This window comes from Mesoplodon mirus (genome assembly GCF_964341445.2).
Source record: "Mesoplodon mirus genome assembly, chromosome: 14".
In the NCBI taxonomy this organism is placed as follows: domain Eukaryota; kingdom Metazoa; phylum Chordata; class Mammalia; order Artiodactyla; family Ziphiidae; genus Mesoplodon; species Mesoplodon mirus.
Genome location: NC_138990.1, coordinates 25,752,613 through 25,769,380, shown reverse-complemented (window position 1 = coordinate 25,769,380; position 16,768 = coordinate 25,752,613). Strand labels below are relative to the sequence as shown.

The following is a 16,768-nucleotide window of genomic DNA, read 5'->3' as shown; positions in this document are numbered from 1 at the left end:
TAGCGGTTGCACGTGGTGCCTTGTTTTCAAACCACAACTTGTAGGTTCATCTGGTGGTTGGTTCTTGGTGGGTGCAGTGGTGCTGGTTCCCCAAAAATGCTAGTTTCGTGCAGAGGTAACGCAGCCTGGTTATCTAGAGGCCGCTTCTCTGATCAGCCCACAAATATACAGACCAAAGTGCATAAATTGAGAGGAGAATATGTTACACTTTCAAGGGTTCCTGAAGGCAGGGGTGCCTTTGAGTCTTGAGAGCTTAGCCCTGGGCCGTGTCGAGTGTGCATGTTGGGTGCACGGTATTTCTGATGCGTTCTCTGGTTTTATTTTCCTCCCTCTTGACGCTCTTCGGGAAAATGTGTATCCTTATTCTAAGGAGATTGATTCCTAGGAATTATCCAGAAGAGATACAATATTTGTTTGGTGCTCTCTGACTAATACATGGCAAATTTGATTTGCTGAGGTTTGGAGAGATGTGTTAGATTTCAAAAATGTGCTGGTTCTGTGTGTGGGCTAGCAAGGATGTTGTTCTCTGTTATTGATGTGCCGATGTCCAAACCCGGTTCGCCAAAAAAAGCCTGTTCGAGGAGACAGCACAAAATCCATAAAGAAAACACTCGGGGTCCCTGAGTCAGCTCTGAGTCAGCCTACATCTTCTATGAATCAATACGCCTCGTTTCCTCATGAATAAGCTTTAAAGTTCTTACTCTGGTTGATTTCATCATAGAAACAAATAGTATATTTGAAAATGGCAGGCAGTTAACCAAATCCAACCTAAAGTAGGGGAGGGGTCCATCTGAGAATCCATTTAGTATTATCTATATTTTGCAGTATACGTGGTAGCGATCACGTAACATGAGGGAGAGAGATCGTCCCAGCTATGCCTTTAGTGTTGAACGGAATACATTTCAGATGAAACACAGGGGTTTCGTGAAATTTTTAACTTGGCCTTTTTTTAATGAGTTTTCCTAAATATTTTTTTGAGATTGGATATGACACTTATTCACGGGTTATTTCCCCCAGCTCACCACAGTTTTCCCGAGGCTGTGGGGTGGATGCTGGGTAGTGTGTCACAGTGCCACCGAGTCATCAGAGTCCTGCTTTTCGTTGGCATCTGGTCACTGCATACTTTCCCCACCCACCCTCTCCAACCTGCTGAGATACGTATAAAGAATCACAGTGCGTCAGAGTTCCCTTCTAAGCTTTTGCTGGGGAGTTCCTCTTGCTTCACTGTGTATCTTGATAAGTTGTCACTAAGGTAGAAAATTCAAAACCACTCCCAGCCCCAGCATGTGTTCCTGACACTGACCGCCCAGAGTCAGTGTCGGCGCATCCCTGCAGGACACTCCAGAACCTCGGGCTTTCTTCTGTGCTGCCCGAGCATCACTGTGAAAACAATTTAAAAGCGATTGGTGTGCACATCGGCTTACAAGTCGGCGACAAGTTCACGAACTCTTAGAAAGCCTAGTCATACGATGAGCATAATTATTATGCATCTGGTTGGGCTGTCAATAAAGAAGGCCAATAAAAGAAGTGATGCTGAAAATTTAGAAGTAATGGAAAAGTAATATTTTCAAATTATACTTATCCTATAGAGTGGTTGCTTTGAATATTAATTCAGGAAATTCGTCGTTTGCAGCAGGTGTTTTAATGGCCTACCGTGCTGTGAGCGCACTGCGTTTTCTTTCTGCCGCCACTGTCCTCGGACCTGCAGGTGGGCCTCCGGGCCCTGTGACGTGACGGGCCGGGCGTAACACGTGCCCTGAGCTCGCCATCTGCACTATTGCAGCTGCAAGTTCTAGCCACTTTTTCCTCTTCTTTTCTTCTTTGTCCTTTTTTTTTTTTTAATTTTCTTTGCAGAAGGCCATCAACTGAACTGTCACAGCACTCGCATAATGCAGGACGTGGAGAAGGATGACAACAATAACGACGAGTACGACAACTATGATGAGCTGGTGGCCAAGTCCCTGCTGAACCTGGGCAAGATCGCTGAGGACGCGGCGTACCGGGCGCGGACGGAGTCAGAGATGAACAGCAACACGTCCCACAGCCTGGAGGACGACAGCGACAAGAACGAGACCCCCGGCCGGAAGGGCGAGCTCAGCCTGGACCTGGACAGCGACGTGGTCAGGGAGACGGTGGACTCGCTGAAGCTGCTGGCCCAAGGCCACGGCGCAGTGCTGGGGGACCACACGGGTGAGCGCGGCTATGTGGACGCGCTGGTGCCACCCGAGAGCAGGAGCCTGAACTATGGGACACTGGGCAAGGCCGCCAACAACGGGCTGGCAGAGAAGCTGGTGGAGGAGAGCGATGAGGAGGTGTGTCTGAGCAGCCTGGAGTGCCTGCGCAACCAGTGCTTCGACCTGGCACGCAAGCTGAGTGAGGGCAGCCCCCAGGAGCGGCCTCCACAGCCCGGCACAGGCCCCCGCCCGCACGGCCGCCAGGATGACGACTTCCCAGGGAGGACGCCTGACCGCAGCTACTCGGACATGATGAACCTGATGAGGCTGGAGGAGCAGCTGAGCCCCAGACCCAGAACTTTCTCCAGCTGCGTCAAGGAGGATGGGTACCATGAGCGGGAGGACGACGCCACCTCCGTGAACTCGGACAGGTCAGAGGAGGTGTTCGATATGACCAAGGGCAACCTGACCCTCCTGGAGAAAGCCATCGCCCTGGAAACTGAGCGGGCCAAGGCCATGAGGGAGAAGATGGCGGTGGAGGCGGGAAGGAGGGACAGTCTGAGGTCCTACGAGGACCAGTCACCACGACCGCTCCCCGGGGAGGAGAGGAAGCCTAAGTCCGGTGACAGCCATGTCAAAAAGCCATACTATGGTAAAGGTAATATTTCTACCTAACGTAAGTTGCCTCATGAAAGCGTGCACTAGGGTAAAGCTCTCAGGGGTATTAGAGGCTACGATGCCGGGCTGCATCCCACTCCATTACATCATGCACGCATGTTTCTTAGAGTTGATTCCAGAGTTATATTTTGTGATTACGTCTCTGAAGAGCAAATGAAATATCTGTCCGAGAAATACACAAAGCAGCTGGATAACATGGCGTTTCAATGGAAAATGCATGCCTTGGAAAGATAGGGTCAGAGCACAAGCCCAACACGTGAGGGAAAATATTAGGGTGAGCCTGTGTTCTTACAGATGAACTGCAATCCGTGTGGAGTGGCGGGGGTTTATGTGACAAAAAGTCCATCAGGGATGAAGCACGTATTTGGTAAATTGCATTGAGTAGGTGGCATCATGATTTATAAAACGATCATCAAATGGCAGCTATCAATGAAACCTCCCCCACAGAAAACACCCCTGACAGAAATTGAACAGTAACAGGATGACTGATAGTGTAAGACAAGGGCAGTGACTGCACGTTCATTATCTTAAGGTAGTGAGGAATGGGAGCCGTTTGCTATGCATGGCCTGGTGTGTTCCAGGTGCAGATCAATAGCCATCCCTTTAGTATATTCACCCCCTCACTGTTCCATTCCATTGTGGAAACAGTTATGGTGCTTGCTTTTTTGGGAGACACTCAAAACCATCCACTGTGATAGTTCTAACCAGGTTTCCCCTATGAATTTTGTGGGCACGTGTTTGCATAGATCTGTAAATTCGACCATATCCATACATGGTCACTACACCTAATATGTATATTTCCACCATGAATGATAGATTTCATGCTTCCAGTAACAGTTGCGTCCACTTTCAATATGAGGCAGATGATAATTTGACCTCGTGTAGGACCTTGTGAATATTTCAATTACAAGACTCTCAGAACTAAGTGAGAAGCACCTTCAAGGGTGAAATTGGTGATTCCCTAAATTCTTCCATATTAGTACCAAAATGTTTTTCTGTTTTGTATACTGTCCCATTTCTGATGAATATTGAGTTTCCTTAGAATGAGGTTCAAGAATTTGGTTTGAAAATCCGTTGCTACAGAAACATCAAAGGATCAGAACCTCCTTTTTCTGCGGTTACACAGGTGTGTATTCTCCTCTCCATGTGTGCACATACCTCCAGGGGCACATTGGGCTTTGCTTTAACCAAACCCCAGTTGGAGATGAACCTTAGCCAGAGGCCCGTCGGGTTCTGGATGTGGCCGGTGTTTGGGTGCTGACCATCGTTTCAGTAAACAGGTGCAGGCCAGACTGAGGAAGGGTCATCTGTTAAAGGCCATGGAGTGAGGCATCAAGCTTGCTTTGGGTGTTGCCAAGACCAGGAGACGCAGCTTGTGTGTCTATAACTAGAGCGCAATCTCTTAGAAATCTTTAGTTGGATATTTGAGACTCACATAGGAACTAGATGCTGTTAGGAAGAAATAGTGTCCTTTCTCATGGGCTGGCTCAGGTGGACAAATGTGGTAGCGTTCTGTTTGGGATTCTGCAGAGTGCATTTCAGGACTGAGTCTGGGCATTAAGAAAGCAGTGCTATACTTACTGAGGAAACACGCGGGCTCATGCGGACCCGATGTTGCCGTGCCTTCTTTGGTTTCTGTGGTTCCTTTCAACCCAGGAGCTTGCTATAGATTTTGACTCATTTTGTTTTGTTATTCTTGTTATTTTCTTTTATTCTGTTTTTGGCAAGAAGTGGAATTCAAATCACTTGCTTCCCCTAAATAAATGGAGACAGAATGGAAACAAACAGTAAAACCCCCAAACCAGGATGTGCTTTTTTCCCCCGTAATGGGGGAAGGGTTGGGGATTTGGACTTTCCAGATGAGTTGGAAAGCACTGATTTCTGCCTCTCCCCAGTTTTTCCAGATCTTCCTTCTCTGATCAAAGTGAATCACCGTTTCTTATCAGTGTGCTCCACATCACTCCCAAATTTCTTTTGAAGACGTCCGTAGTTATATTCAAAACCAAATAAATAAAGCCAGGCAAGGACACCAAAATGGGGCAAAGAGATGAATGCCCTCCTTATAAAAAAAAAAAAAAAAAAAAAAAAAAAAAAAAAAAAAAAGCTATGTGCTCTCTTACCAACACGGGCACATAGCACATTACCAATCTATTGTCAACTTCTCTGCTATTTTATTAAACATGGAGAGAACACTCACACCAATTCTCATTCATACACAATCTTCTCAAAATGATTTAAATTATAACTGAGTAACCTTTCCAAAAGCTTGAGCTGAAACAAAAGAAGTTCATCACTGGGACTTCCCTGGTGGTCCAGTGGTTAAGACTCTGAGCTTCCACTGCAGGGGGTGCAGGTTCAATCCCTGGTCGGGGAACAAAGATCCCACATGCTGCGTGGAGCGGCCAAAAGATATTTAAAAAAAAAAAAAAGAAGTTCATCACAAAACGTCCTTTGTCTTTCTTCTCCTCAAGCAGCTCCCGGAAAGGGAGGAAGGGTGCAGCCTAAACACAGCACACAGTTTTTTCTAGACATTGTTGCAGGGTTTTTGGTTGAATCGTTGGCCTGTTTGCTTGCTTGGTTGTTTTACGTTTGTTCAAAGATTTGCTTTCAAGATGAACTGGGATTGCAAGAAGGGAGAAAGCAAGGGGGTTGGGACTATTGGTGAAGGCAGAGGAGACCCACCTCCACCAGGATGCAGGCATCGAGAGGAGAGTACACACTTGGTGTTTCCAAAACTGCAGTAGACAAAGCCACATGGTGTTTGCCCAAATCTGCACTTAACTTCAGAACACTTTCGAAATCGTGAAATAATATAATTTGTTAGGAAACTGTAAAGATACTCGTGAAAAAGAGTCACAATGATTACTAGTAGTTATAACTTATGTTTTATCCTTTAAAAGTCCTTTATATCTAGTCTATGGTTTCAAATTATATCTCTAGTTTATGATCTTAAATAATATTTTCCTTGAAGCTGTTACTGCGCACTATTTTATATTTGCCTTCATTCAGTTGTACCACTATTATTATGAAATTACTCAAAGGGCAATAAAATGCTGAGCTTTTTGGTTGCACATGTAAGAGAAGCTCCAATAAGATATTTAGAAATGAAGTCACAACAGCATAGGTTTATATTTGTCTTCAGAGATGATTATCTATAAATAATGGTAGGAAGCAGCCAACTGTTGTATCTAGGACACTACCCTCAATGCCATCACTGGTTTAAGAGATTCCAGGACCTTAAAGACACATTTCAGAGAATAGAATGTTAGCTAAAAATAAAAGGAGGGATTTTTATACAAACATAAAAGTCTTTATATATTCCTGTGAGTCCTTTGTCTGTTTCAAGTTCACATGAATGACTTGAGAAAAAAGCCCATAAAAGTTCCAAAATTTTTAAACCAATCTTTTTTCTCGATATAAAATGAATTCTTTGCCAAAAGTAAAACATCTATTTTACAGTGATCACGATTGGCCTGATTAATGAGATATCACTATAAAAATATTAAAGCCTTAAAGAAATTTTAACTATAGCATCCCTGGGCCAAACTCCTAGTAACCGCCATCTATCGATCATCTGTGCACCTGGTTTTGAAAACTGGCTCAAAACTAGTGTTTCACACACTCATGTGACTATTTGGTCTGGGTTTTTGGAGTTATTTTCTGCACATTTATGAACTGTGGTCAGTTCTGGATGTAGAAAGAATTTTGTTAGCAATGTCATTGCATTTCTGGCATCTGCCATTCGAGTTCTGACCAAATGTCTGCTCTGCCCCTCCCCAACTGGTACTGCAGAGCCCACGGGCTGCCTAGAAGCATCACCTCTTGGTTTTGTGCATGCTCGCACAGCTGTCGGAGCCTGCCTCTGGTTCCAAGTACAGACGAGGAGATCAAAACAAATTATTGCTCCAGCAGCTTCTGAAACATTTTTGATTGCCCATCACCTCTGCCAGGTGGGATTTCCACCATTTCGGTCATTTGCTTGCAGTGCCTTCTGAGAGTTCAGCTGGTCTTGAGAAAAGCACTGAATCGGCGTGCTAAGGACAGTGTTTCAGGAGAAGAAGTCTCAGCACCAGTAAAACTGTGCAACTAGAAGCACATGCAATCAGAGCGCTCAGTAAGAGAGAAGCTCTGCTCAAGAGTGCTTAAATGGCATTATGTTTCCTGGTTGGATGTCACAAAGCAGTTGCTGAAGGATCACGGAAACATTTTGTTCTCTGAGAAGGTCACTGTCTCATCATTATTTATGTTGATTTCTTTGAGCAACGGCTTATCATGTAACACACGGGAAACAATTAATCAAGAGTTCAGGTAGGGAGAGGCTTTTTTTCTTTAGTATCGAAAGTAAAATATGTTATGATTCATGATTACACTGTTTAAGGTTAAAAAATCACCCCAAACCAAAGAACTACCCACGGATGTCACAGTCTGTCCCCGACACCTGCTTTGTCTCTTTATTGATCAAGGTCTCTTCGGTTGTTAAATTTTCACATTTGTCTTCAGCTGGTAAAAAATTCATTCTATTGACACCTGTTGTCGCTTTTAGATCCCTCGAGAGCAGAAAAGAAAGAGAGCAAGTGCCCCACCCCCGGGTGCGATGGAACGGGCCACGTAACCGGGCTTTATCCGCATCACCGCAGTCTGTCCGGATGCCCGCACAAAGATAGGGTCCCTCCAGAAAGTAAGTCCGTGTTTCACCAGCGCCCTGGAGCGCGCACACCTGTGACTCGTTTCTGCATCCTCCTCGCCTCTGTCATTTCCATCTCTGGTCAGTGCTACCTGACTTAGGTGTCCCCTCCTTGTCCGGGAGGGCAGCTCAGCCAGGACCAGGGCTCTACCCCGCCCCGCAGCCTCCAGCATTTCCTCGGCATGGTCCCCATAGACCTGCCCCAGGACCCGGGCTCACCATCCGGTGTTGCCTTCTGCAGCTTGGGCCCCAGGCAGCTGGCCGGGGCTCTGGTCCTTACTTCATTTCTCACTTGCTCTGTGACCCCCAAGCCAGTCACTTCTCTCCTTTTCTCCTCACAAATTGTAGAACTGAATTTAGATAGTCTCTGAGCCATCCATCCAGCACTACATGGCTATGAATCCCTAAGGAAAATGGCCTCGAGACGTCTTTTGCCCAGTTATCTGAACTTCTCCATTTCCATGAACCAGTACTTACGTGTTACTGCATTTTACTTGTAAAATCTATTTCATGTTGTCCCAACATTTCTACACAATAAAATCTTAAGTAAGAGGGTTTAACTTGGGTGGGTTTGGATCTTACACATCCGTTTTAATTAGTTAAGTTCTGAGAATGTGCACTTGACCTATGGAGACAACTAAATTTCTTTTAGAACTGAAATGATGTGCCCTTTTTTTGTTTATCTTTCTCTCGGCATATAAAGTATGACGACTATTTAGGTAGAGTTAGGATGGATGGCTCAAAAGAAAGGCACATTTTCAGAAATGGCTCCGTGTCAGATCCTGACTTCAAGTCTAAGGTGGTAGGGATTTTCCTCATTCCGTGAGACACGGTTTCTACGGGGGGAAATGTCATAGCTCGGCTTGTTTGTGACAATGACAAGATGAGTGGTGATGTTGCTTTCCCATCACAGTGGTCAGCTTTGGAAGTACAGAGAAAAGCTTGTAGCTTAGAAAACAGGTTTAGCAGAGTGTTTTCAGGCGACGTATTTGTAGAAGCTATTGTGGCTCCAGGTTTGCAAGTGGCCCCTGGCAACAATAAAGCCATGTTTCTCAGAACCGTCTTGCGGGCAAAGGCGCAGTGTTGCGGCCGCAGCGGATTGGAGAGGGGCCGCGCCCGTGTGTTACATGAGCAGGGGCAGCTCGCTTCACCCACAGCAGCTTCTGCCCCAGCACCCCCTGCGGTCGGGCACCCTGCTGGCTGGCACCCATCTAATCCCAATAAACCCTGCAGGGGGTATTGGCCCTGTTGTCAGATGAGGGACATGAAGGCCAGATGGTCACCGCCTCTCCCGGGAATCAGCACAGCACCCAGCGCCCTGAAGATGCTCAGAGCTTTCTGAGCTGGTCTGAGCAGAGAACTGAGCTCAGACCTAAACCCGCCTCTGTCCCAACCCTGAGCTCATCTGTCTCCACGGAGACCTGGGTTTGACGTTTCGAGTTCAGTCTTAACAAGCTGTGTGTCGCGGGGCAGGTGACACGCTCTGTGCTTCTTGTCCTCATCTACAAAGAAGGCATTAGGACCAAGCACTAATGTTTGAAGAAGAAAGAGCTTCTTTGTGCACTTTTTCTTTGAGACATCAAAGTAGAACATCAGTTCCTTCTCATCTGAACAATCCTCCTGACTCCATATTTTCACAAGAAACATCTAAATGCAGTCAAACGAGGCCTGTGTCCTGACAAGCTGCACCCTGAACCTGCTCACACAGCCCCGGTCAGATCACACCTCGCCTCACCTTTGCTCACGTGATGTGGGGACTCAGCTCTGACACCAGTGTTACAGATACCTCCCAGAGCATCCACAGAAAATCGTTTCTAAGGATTTACTCATATGCAATTTTTTATAGTACCATAAAAATGTAAAAGAATTAAAGGACTCCATAGAAGATATGTCTCTCTTTTTCTACTTTTATTTTTTAGCTTTTTCTGGGCTAGTGTCCCCTACTCACATTTCTGTCCACTTGAATTCCACAAAGTAGTCTGTACCCAGTTTGAAACATACTGTGTCAGATACACAGAGGACACACCATGGATGAGACACAGCTCTGGCCTCCCCGCGGAACTCCCGACCCAGCCGAGGAGGGGGCATGAGACCTCATGGCCACAGCGTTGACCGAGCTCCAGCCCCTGCTTTGCGCATCAGGGACTATGGCCTCCCGCAGACTTCAGTGGGGCGACACTTGTGCTGGTCCTGCGTGAGAGAGAAAACCCACAGCATTTTCTAAAAGCTGTCGTAACGGTCCACACGGGAGACCAGGGCAGAAAGGAGGCAGTGGCAGAGGGACAGGTTCAAGGACCACCCCATAGACAGGCTGGCAGGACAGGCCGTGAGAAGGAGAAAGGGAGGGAGATTGAGAGGACGTCCAGAAGCCCCCCTGGTCCATGGCAAGGGTAGTAAACCGGTCCTCAAGCCAGGGCCACAGCTAGGAGGGAAACGGACGCTGGGATTTTTCCGACTGAAGCTGGAAGTTGTGTGTGATATTCCCGCAGGGTGCTGGAGGGCCAGCCTGGACACCTGGAGGAGGCCAGGCACACAGGTGGCCCTGTCGGACCTCCGCAGTGTTAGTAGAAACGGGATGAAACTGCCTAGAGAGGAGACCTCGACGGAGGCTGAAGAGCAGCCCAGATTGAGGAAGGCGCAGGGGGCGGTGGGTTTGCTGGGGAAGCTGGCAGCTGACACCTGAGAGAGAGAGGCGCGAGCCGCAGGGGCAGCTGGACGCGTGCAGGCACAGAGCAGCACAGACCCCGTCCCAGGGCCGGCCAGGGTGAGGACCGAGTGGGAGTCGGCAGGACAGGGCGGTCCACACCGCAGGCGAGCACGGAAGGTGCGTGCCATCCCCAGGGGAGCCTTAATAGTTGAAGAGCTTAGCATAAAAGGAAAGGAACGATGTATGTTAATTTGAGGGGAGGGTTGTGTGGTGTGATAAGGAGATGCTAGGGCGTCAGGAAAGGCTGGGGAAGGAAGGGTCATTCCCTGAGGACGAGGAGGAGGGCGGGCAGGTCAGAGCGCAGACTGGGGAGGGGAGGGAGGGTCCCCCAGACAGGAGACCCCAAAGCCCGCTCCAGCCGGGTCCCAGCACAGAGAGAGCCCTGGATCAGCTCTCCACAGATGGAGCATCGACCACCTGCACAGACGATGCAGCTGTGACAGCTGAAAAGATGAAACCAAACTGGACCTGGCCAGGGCTGAGGAGAGCAGGTGTAAGGGCCACATGGGGAGGAAATAGGAGGGAGGTTTCAGGGCAAAGAGGGAGGTTGTTCTGGAGATGAGAGAAACTGTAGGAAATAACAATTACGTAACGAGCTCGGGCAGATCGTGGTCACCTGCTGCCAGGTGACCCTCGCCTCAGGGAAGGTCCAGCAGCCTCGCTGCAGCTTATGCCGTGGAGCTCGGAGACCGCTGGGCTGGGGCCTGTTGGGGATCGGCTCTTTCGACCCGGCAGCACTGCTCACCCCCCAGCCGCCCCCACAGTCCAGAGCAGCGAGTGGTCACTGAGGACCAGAAAGGGAAAGACAGGAGGCAGTCCAGGCCCATGACCATGGAGGGGAAATTCGAATGCGGTCTCCGGACAGTGGGCAGTAGCTTCCCTGCCCTACGGACCACGCCTTCCATCTCCCGCCCGGTCTTACATGGGGGCCCACAGAGCACGTCCTCCCTCCCTCCCTCATAGAATAACTAAGAAGGTACCCAGTCCCTAGATGGAAAGTCATCATCTAACTATCTGCATTTAAAAATCAGGTTTGGGCTCTCTGTTTGCCCATGACCACCACACCTTCCTAATACTGCGTGCTTCCAAAGCAGAGGCATGTGTTTAAAACCACCGATCGAAGAGCTGTTACATGGCTAATCACTGTTCCGCGCTTACGGCTGGGAGTTCCACGGGGAGGCCCTTGCTTTCCTAGCCCATTGGGAGCAGTTCCGTGCTCCCGCTTCCCGGGTCCACAGCTCCTGCCCAGCGCACCCCGCTTTGCATGCCAGTCAGAGTCAGGTGGAGACAACCTTCTTTTTCTTCCTACATGTGTTTCCCTGCCCATGCCCATCACAGACGTGTGTAGGACTGTCTGTTGTGAACTAACCCAGCCTTTGTTAAAATGATTGCATATTCTTGTGTTGGGACCATTTCTGTGTTTTAACGCTAGGCTGTTTTCTCTGCCTCTCCCTGTCAAGTTCTTGCCATGCATGAAAATGTTCTCAAGTGTCCTACTCCGGGCTGCACAGGGCGAGGGCATGTAAATAGCAACAGGAACTCGCACAGAAGGTAAGCAGAGCTCCTGCGTTCTGGGCTGCAGGGGGGCAGATCCCCGGCAACCCTGTTCCCGCGCCCTCCGGAGGGGTGCGGCCCCTACACGACCTGCCCCAGGGGACAGGAGACCTGGGGACTTCTCTCAGGGAGCCAGGGAGTGGGGAAAGCCAAGCTGAGCCGGCCCAGGGTGTGCGGTGAAGCCCAACGCTTAGATCCCTCATTCGCAGAGTGGAATTTCTCAGCTGTCTCCCCCGACCTTGCTGTGATGGGGTGACAGTCCCCCAGCAGGTGTCCTCCTTGAGGTCAGATCCCAGGTGGAACCATAACCATCTGCAGCGACTCCAAGGAAGGCAGTAAAAGCTCCGTTACCTTCCAGGGATCGAGGGGGCCCTTCCTGTCTGACTCAGACCGGTCGGCGACTAGAGGCCATGAGGCTGAGTCGTGTGTGACCCCAGCCGGCCGCCCCCGTGATCCCCACTGAAACACTGGTCATCAGCGTGGGCATCACCAAAGTGCTGGCAGGGGTACAAAGGTGCTGGTGGGAGAGCACGCCGCAGGAAAGGGGGCTAAGGAGGCAGGCCCTCCCTTCCTGGGCTATGGCTGCAGTTACACATGCTCGCAGTCACACTTTTGTTCTGGACAAATTCCAGTTCCCTTTTCCTATCTTATTCTGACTTTCGCTAAGTTACTTCTAATACTCAGTTCCTATCAGTTCCCTTTTTTTTTTCCCAGTGGCCTGAAAGTGATTCTGTCAGATTTTTCTTTAACTGCCTATAGTTTCAGCTTCACAAAGTCGCATAAGAGTATATCTAAACTGTTATAAGTTTCACTGTAATTTTTGCTTCTCCGGTAAATTTGGTTGCTTGTGTTAAATTTATAATGAATGAGGTCGCCAACCTGTGCCCTTCAGAGATGCTCCTGGGCGTCCTCTGGAGAAGGGGGCATGACGGACGGGTTGGCAATGTTCCTCCTGAGCCCTGTTCACGGGGTTTACAGCGTCAGCTCGTCCATCATACCTCCGCAGAATCGCACAGTTTACAGACGCTGTGTGTATGTGGATTAAGCCTCTGCACTGTGTGCAGAGACACGTACAGATACACAAACAGCAGACACCAGGGTTTCGTGAAGAATCAGCTGAAACACCAAAGAGCACAGCTGTTGTCTCTTCCCGTAAATATTTAGTGACAGAAAGCACTTTTCTGCAGCCTCGAGATTATTCTGCTTTCCTCCCCCTTCTGTGTCTCTTCCTGGGGAGGCTGTAGACCGGCTGGTCACACTGCCTCGCCCGTGCTGGGGTCAGCAGCTGCCAGAGAGCCCTGTTCGCAGGCGTTTTAGAAACCCATCCTACCCAGGCGGTTAATTCCTCAGCTCCAGAAACCGCAAGCGTCCCAGAACGGCAGCGGTGTCTAAAATCTCATGTTCCCTTTAACGATACAGCCTTTGTGTTGCTGTCATTGGAAAGGACCGCGTGTCCTGCACACACGGCACGGCCATCGGCGTGGTCTGCCGGAGGCCGGGGGCAAACACCGTGATGTCCCCTGACAGGCTTGGGAGCCTGGTGCGGCCCAAGGCAGAGGAGGGGGGAGGCGATGGGGTTGCTGTCGGAGTGCCTCGGAGGACACACTCAGATTCCTCCTGTCATTGCAGCCTCTCCGGATGCCCTATTGCCGCAGCGGAGAAATTGGCAAAGGCCCAAGAAAAGCACCAGAGCTGTGACGTGTCCAAGTCCAACCAGGCCTCGGACCGAGTGCTAAGGTACCAGACACACATTCGGGGTCCGTCCACGGCCGTCCCCACGGGCCAGGCGCCCGGCTGCTCCATGAGGGGCGGCCGCCCTCAGTGGGAGCGGAGGGGAGCCGGTGCAGCTAGAAGACCTCGCCGGGGTCACGACCGTCACCTGCGGCTCCATCCTGGGGGCTGTGCGGGGTCAGGGCTCGTCACCCGCGGGTCTCCATGACCCCGTGTGACTGTTCGCACAAGAGAAGCAGACAGCTGTGTCTGGCTTTCTTTCTGGCCCTGATGCTTCACGATTCTGTAAAGGCTGGCTGAAAGGGAGGCTTAGAGAGTACATGAGGTGCCCCGAGTAGTTTCACCTCGGTTTGGAGGCGACCGCACCGCTCCAGCCTGCGGGGTGGGCCTTGTGTTCTCGAGGACGTCGGGGTAACAGCATCCCCACCCCCGCGCGCAGAGAAGCCTCGTCCTCAGATGCTCCCGGCAGGCGGGCGGGATGGTGCCATTATCCCCCCTTGACGAGCGAGGAAACCAGGGCGCAGAGGGGAGAGAGGCCTTCCCGGAAGCCTCTCGGTCCCAGGTGGCGAAGCCGGGGACGCCGCAGATGCTGCCCGCTCGCCCCCCGGACAGTTAGGATGGTTATCAGGAGGGCAGGTGGAGGAGGAACGCTCTCTTCCCTCAGCGCTCATTTCGCGTGTCCCCTTCAAACCCTCATCCACGTGCAAACCGTGACGACCGTGTATGCTGCCCGTTTAGTCAGTGTCACGCCAGCCGCTTCCTCGTCTGTGTAAGGATCGTACCTGTCATCCTCATAGCTGCTGGTACCTACTGGGGAGGCATCATCTGTGCTGGGACTGGGTTCTGGCCCTGAGGCACTTAGTGTGAGTCCAACTTTACTATTAAAAGGAGAGCAGTAAACACACACACACACACACACACAACTTTGCTCCTGTTAAGTTATTTCTTTGGCATAAATCACTTGGAAAAAAACACTAGGCAAACGATACGAACACTTCTTCGGTTTTTTCCTGTATTATTTCCCATCTTTCTGAAAGGAATTTACCACTGTCATTAAACTCCTTTTTATCTCGCAACAGAAAATTTAAAATCTTTATAGAAAATGAGAAATGTTTCACTAGACAAAAATAAAAACCATCTATGAGCCTACCATTTAGAGATAAACCCTCAGTAAAGTCTGGGGTGCGTTCCTCTAGCTATTTTTATGCGTGGGCGTTGCCGACCTAACCTGCCCCCAGGGTGCCTGTAACTCACTCATCTTACAGGTGCGCTGACACCAAATACGTGACAGGCCCTCCCCGAGGGCCCCTCAGCGCACTCTTGGTTACTGGGAGCATGACAACCTCCCCGCCAGGCCCCCGGGCTGTGTGCATTTGAGAAGGAATAGTTAGTAACCAAAGGAAAGTTTGAGCAAAGGGAGAGAGAGTTGAGGCGGAGGACTTCTGTTAATTTCCCGCCCCCAATGGGGCCAGACCCCCGAGAGCTGGAAAGATCCCCGTGCCCACATCCTTCTGATGTGGGGTGGCCGCGAAGTGACTAACGCCTGTCCTGGGATCAGTGTCAAGCTTACTTTCCACGAAGGAGCTCCGTTGGCCGCTTGACGCGGACAAGATACATCTGAAATGGCAAACATCACCTTGTTCACACAGAGCCTCCGCTCTGATCCCGAGCCTGTACTTCACAGCCTGGGACCCTTTCTTCATGTCATGCAGTGGGAAACCTTCTGTAGAGTGACAACAGAACAGAAGATCGTGGGCCAAGACTTGCGCAGCTGCAAACAATTTTCTTCCCGAGCCTCCGGCTGAGTGGTGGGGAAGTAGCATGGGGACGGGCCCGGAGGGAAAGAAGGACCCCGCCCACCACAGGGGAGGCGTGGGGCTGGGCTCTGCGGCCCCCGAGGGCTCAGCTTAGGCACTGACGTCCCGGCCGTGAGCCAGGTCTGGGGTACCTGGTGTCCATCCCCGTCATGTTCACATTCCCCGGGATGTCTCCACGCAGGGGACGCTCATTCAAGGCAGGAAGATAGGAAGACCGGAAGGAAGGAAGAAAAAAATAATTTCAACCAACAGTTCAATTACTTAAGATTTTGAGTCTTTAGGCAGATTGTCTAACGGGACGCCGAGACTTAGGTGAGGGCTACGGGCCTGCCCAAGGCCGCACCCGCTCTGCAGCCTCCCAGCTCCCGGCCTCCATCACCGGGAGCATCCCGGCTCCGTTTTGTCACCAAGTGTCCCTTCCCGATGTCTCTGCTCCAGCTTACCCTCCATTGGAGCTGGTCCCAGCCTCCTGAAGGCTCAGGGGTCGTGCCTTCCCCTACCCAAGTCCTTTGGCCTTGCCTGCTGGACAAATGGACAGAGTCCCAACCTGGTCCCACCCAGCCCGTCTCCTGCTGTTCCCCCAGAGATGTTTCCCATTGTTCGACTTTCCTGGCGTGTTTCCTACACCACCCTGGATCTTAACCTTGACAAACGCCACCTTCTCCCTTAAAACTGAATGGAATCTCACGGCTGGGAGTGTCCTCCATTCGCCAGGATTCTCAGAAGCTCGGGCTCCTAAAACAAGATCACATTCCAGGTGACCTTTGAAGGCAAAGCCTACAGCTTCATTCATTTATGAGCACCACCCCCCCACCCCGCCCTGCCCATTGCCTGGCAAAATGCCTCAAATAATAGACGTTTAACTGATCGTTACATCATTTGGTTGATTTGAGAAGAAGTAAATAGGCTAAATTAATGAAATCAAAGTAAACGTGTTGGTAACTTGATAAAGTTGTTAACGTAAGGGGAAGTTTTAGGTAAAAACTCTAAAGGAATATCTGCACTACTTTCTGTAAATCTAAAATCATTTCAAAAAGAAGTTTAAAAAATTCTGCCTATGAGATAGATAGATGGACACACAGAAGAAACAAGATAGGATATTAATGCATATGTAATTGAGAGTTCTTCCATTTTAATATTTTATTCCAAAGTATAGAAAAATGAATGACTACCAGGTAACAATATTGAGAGTGCATGTTAGTATTTGTCAAAATACATCACTACGTGTTCCATTTTATCGTCCAGCAGGATATGTTTTTATCTAGCTTCATCTCCACGTCCTTAAGAGTATTTCTTTCATTTCCTCGTATTTCGTTAAGGGAGTTTCTTATTAGCTCACTTCACTGTGTGTAATGCTTACTCTCTGCAACCCCTGCAAAAGAAAACGCACGGATGTGAGATTCTTTCCCACGTTCACATCTCA

General features: G+C 49.8%; 1 protein-coding gene across 7 annotated transcripts in view; it reads left to right on the top strand.

Annotated features, from left to right (window-relative positions):
- MYT1L (myelin transcription factor 1 like) overlaps positions 1-16,768 on the top strand; it is a gene marked incomplete at both ends in the record, with an annotated part of 138,470 nt that overhangs the window by 40,578 nt on the left and 81,124 nt on the right. For 3 of the 7 annotated variants that reach the window (XM_082642422.1, XM_082642421.1, XM_082642423.1), the window contains 4 exons: positions 1,855-2,826; positions 7,396-7,530; positions 11,704-11,794; positions 13,427-13,534. In XM_082642422.1, coding sequence (XP_082498548.1) covers positions 1,855-2,826; positions 7,396-7,530; positions 11,704-11,794; positions 13,427-13,534 — 1,306 coding nt within the window. Of the gene's footprint in view, positions 1-1,854; positions 2,833-7,395; positions 7,531-11,703; positions 11,795-13,426; positions 13,535-16,768 lie in introns of all 7 variants that reach the window. The other 4 variants (XM_082642420.1, XM_082642419.1, XM_082642425.1 and 1 more) reach the window with 2 other exon arrangements.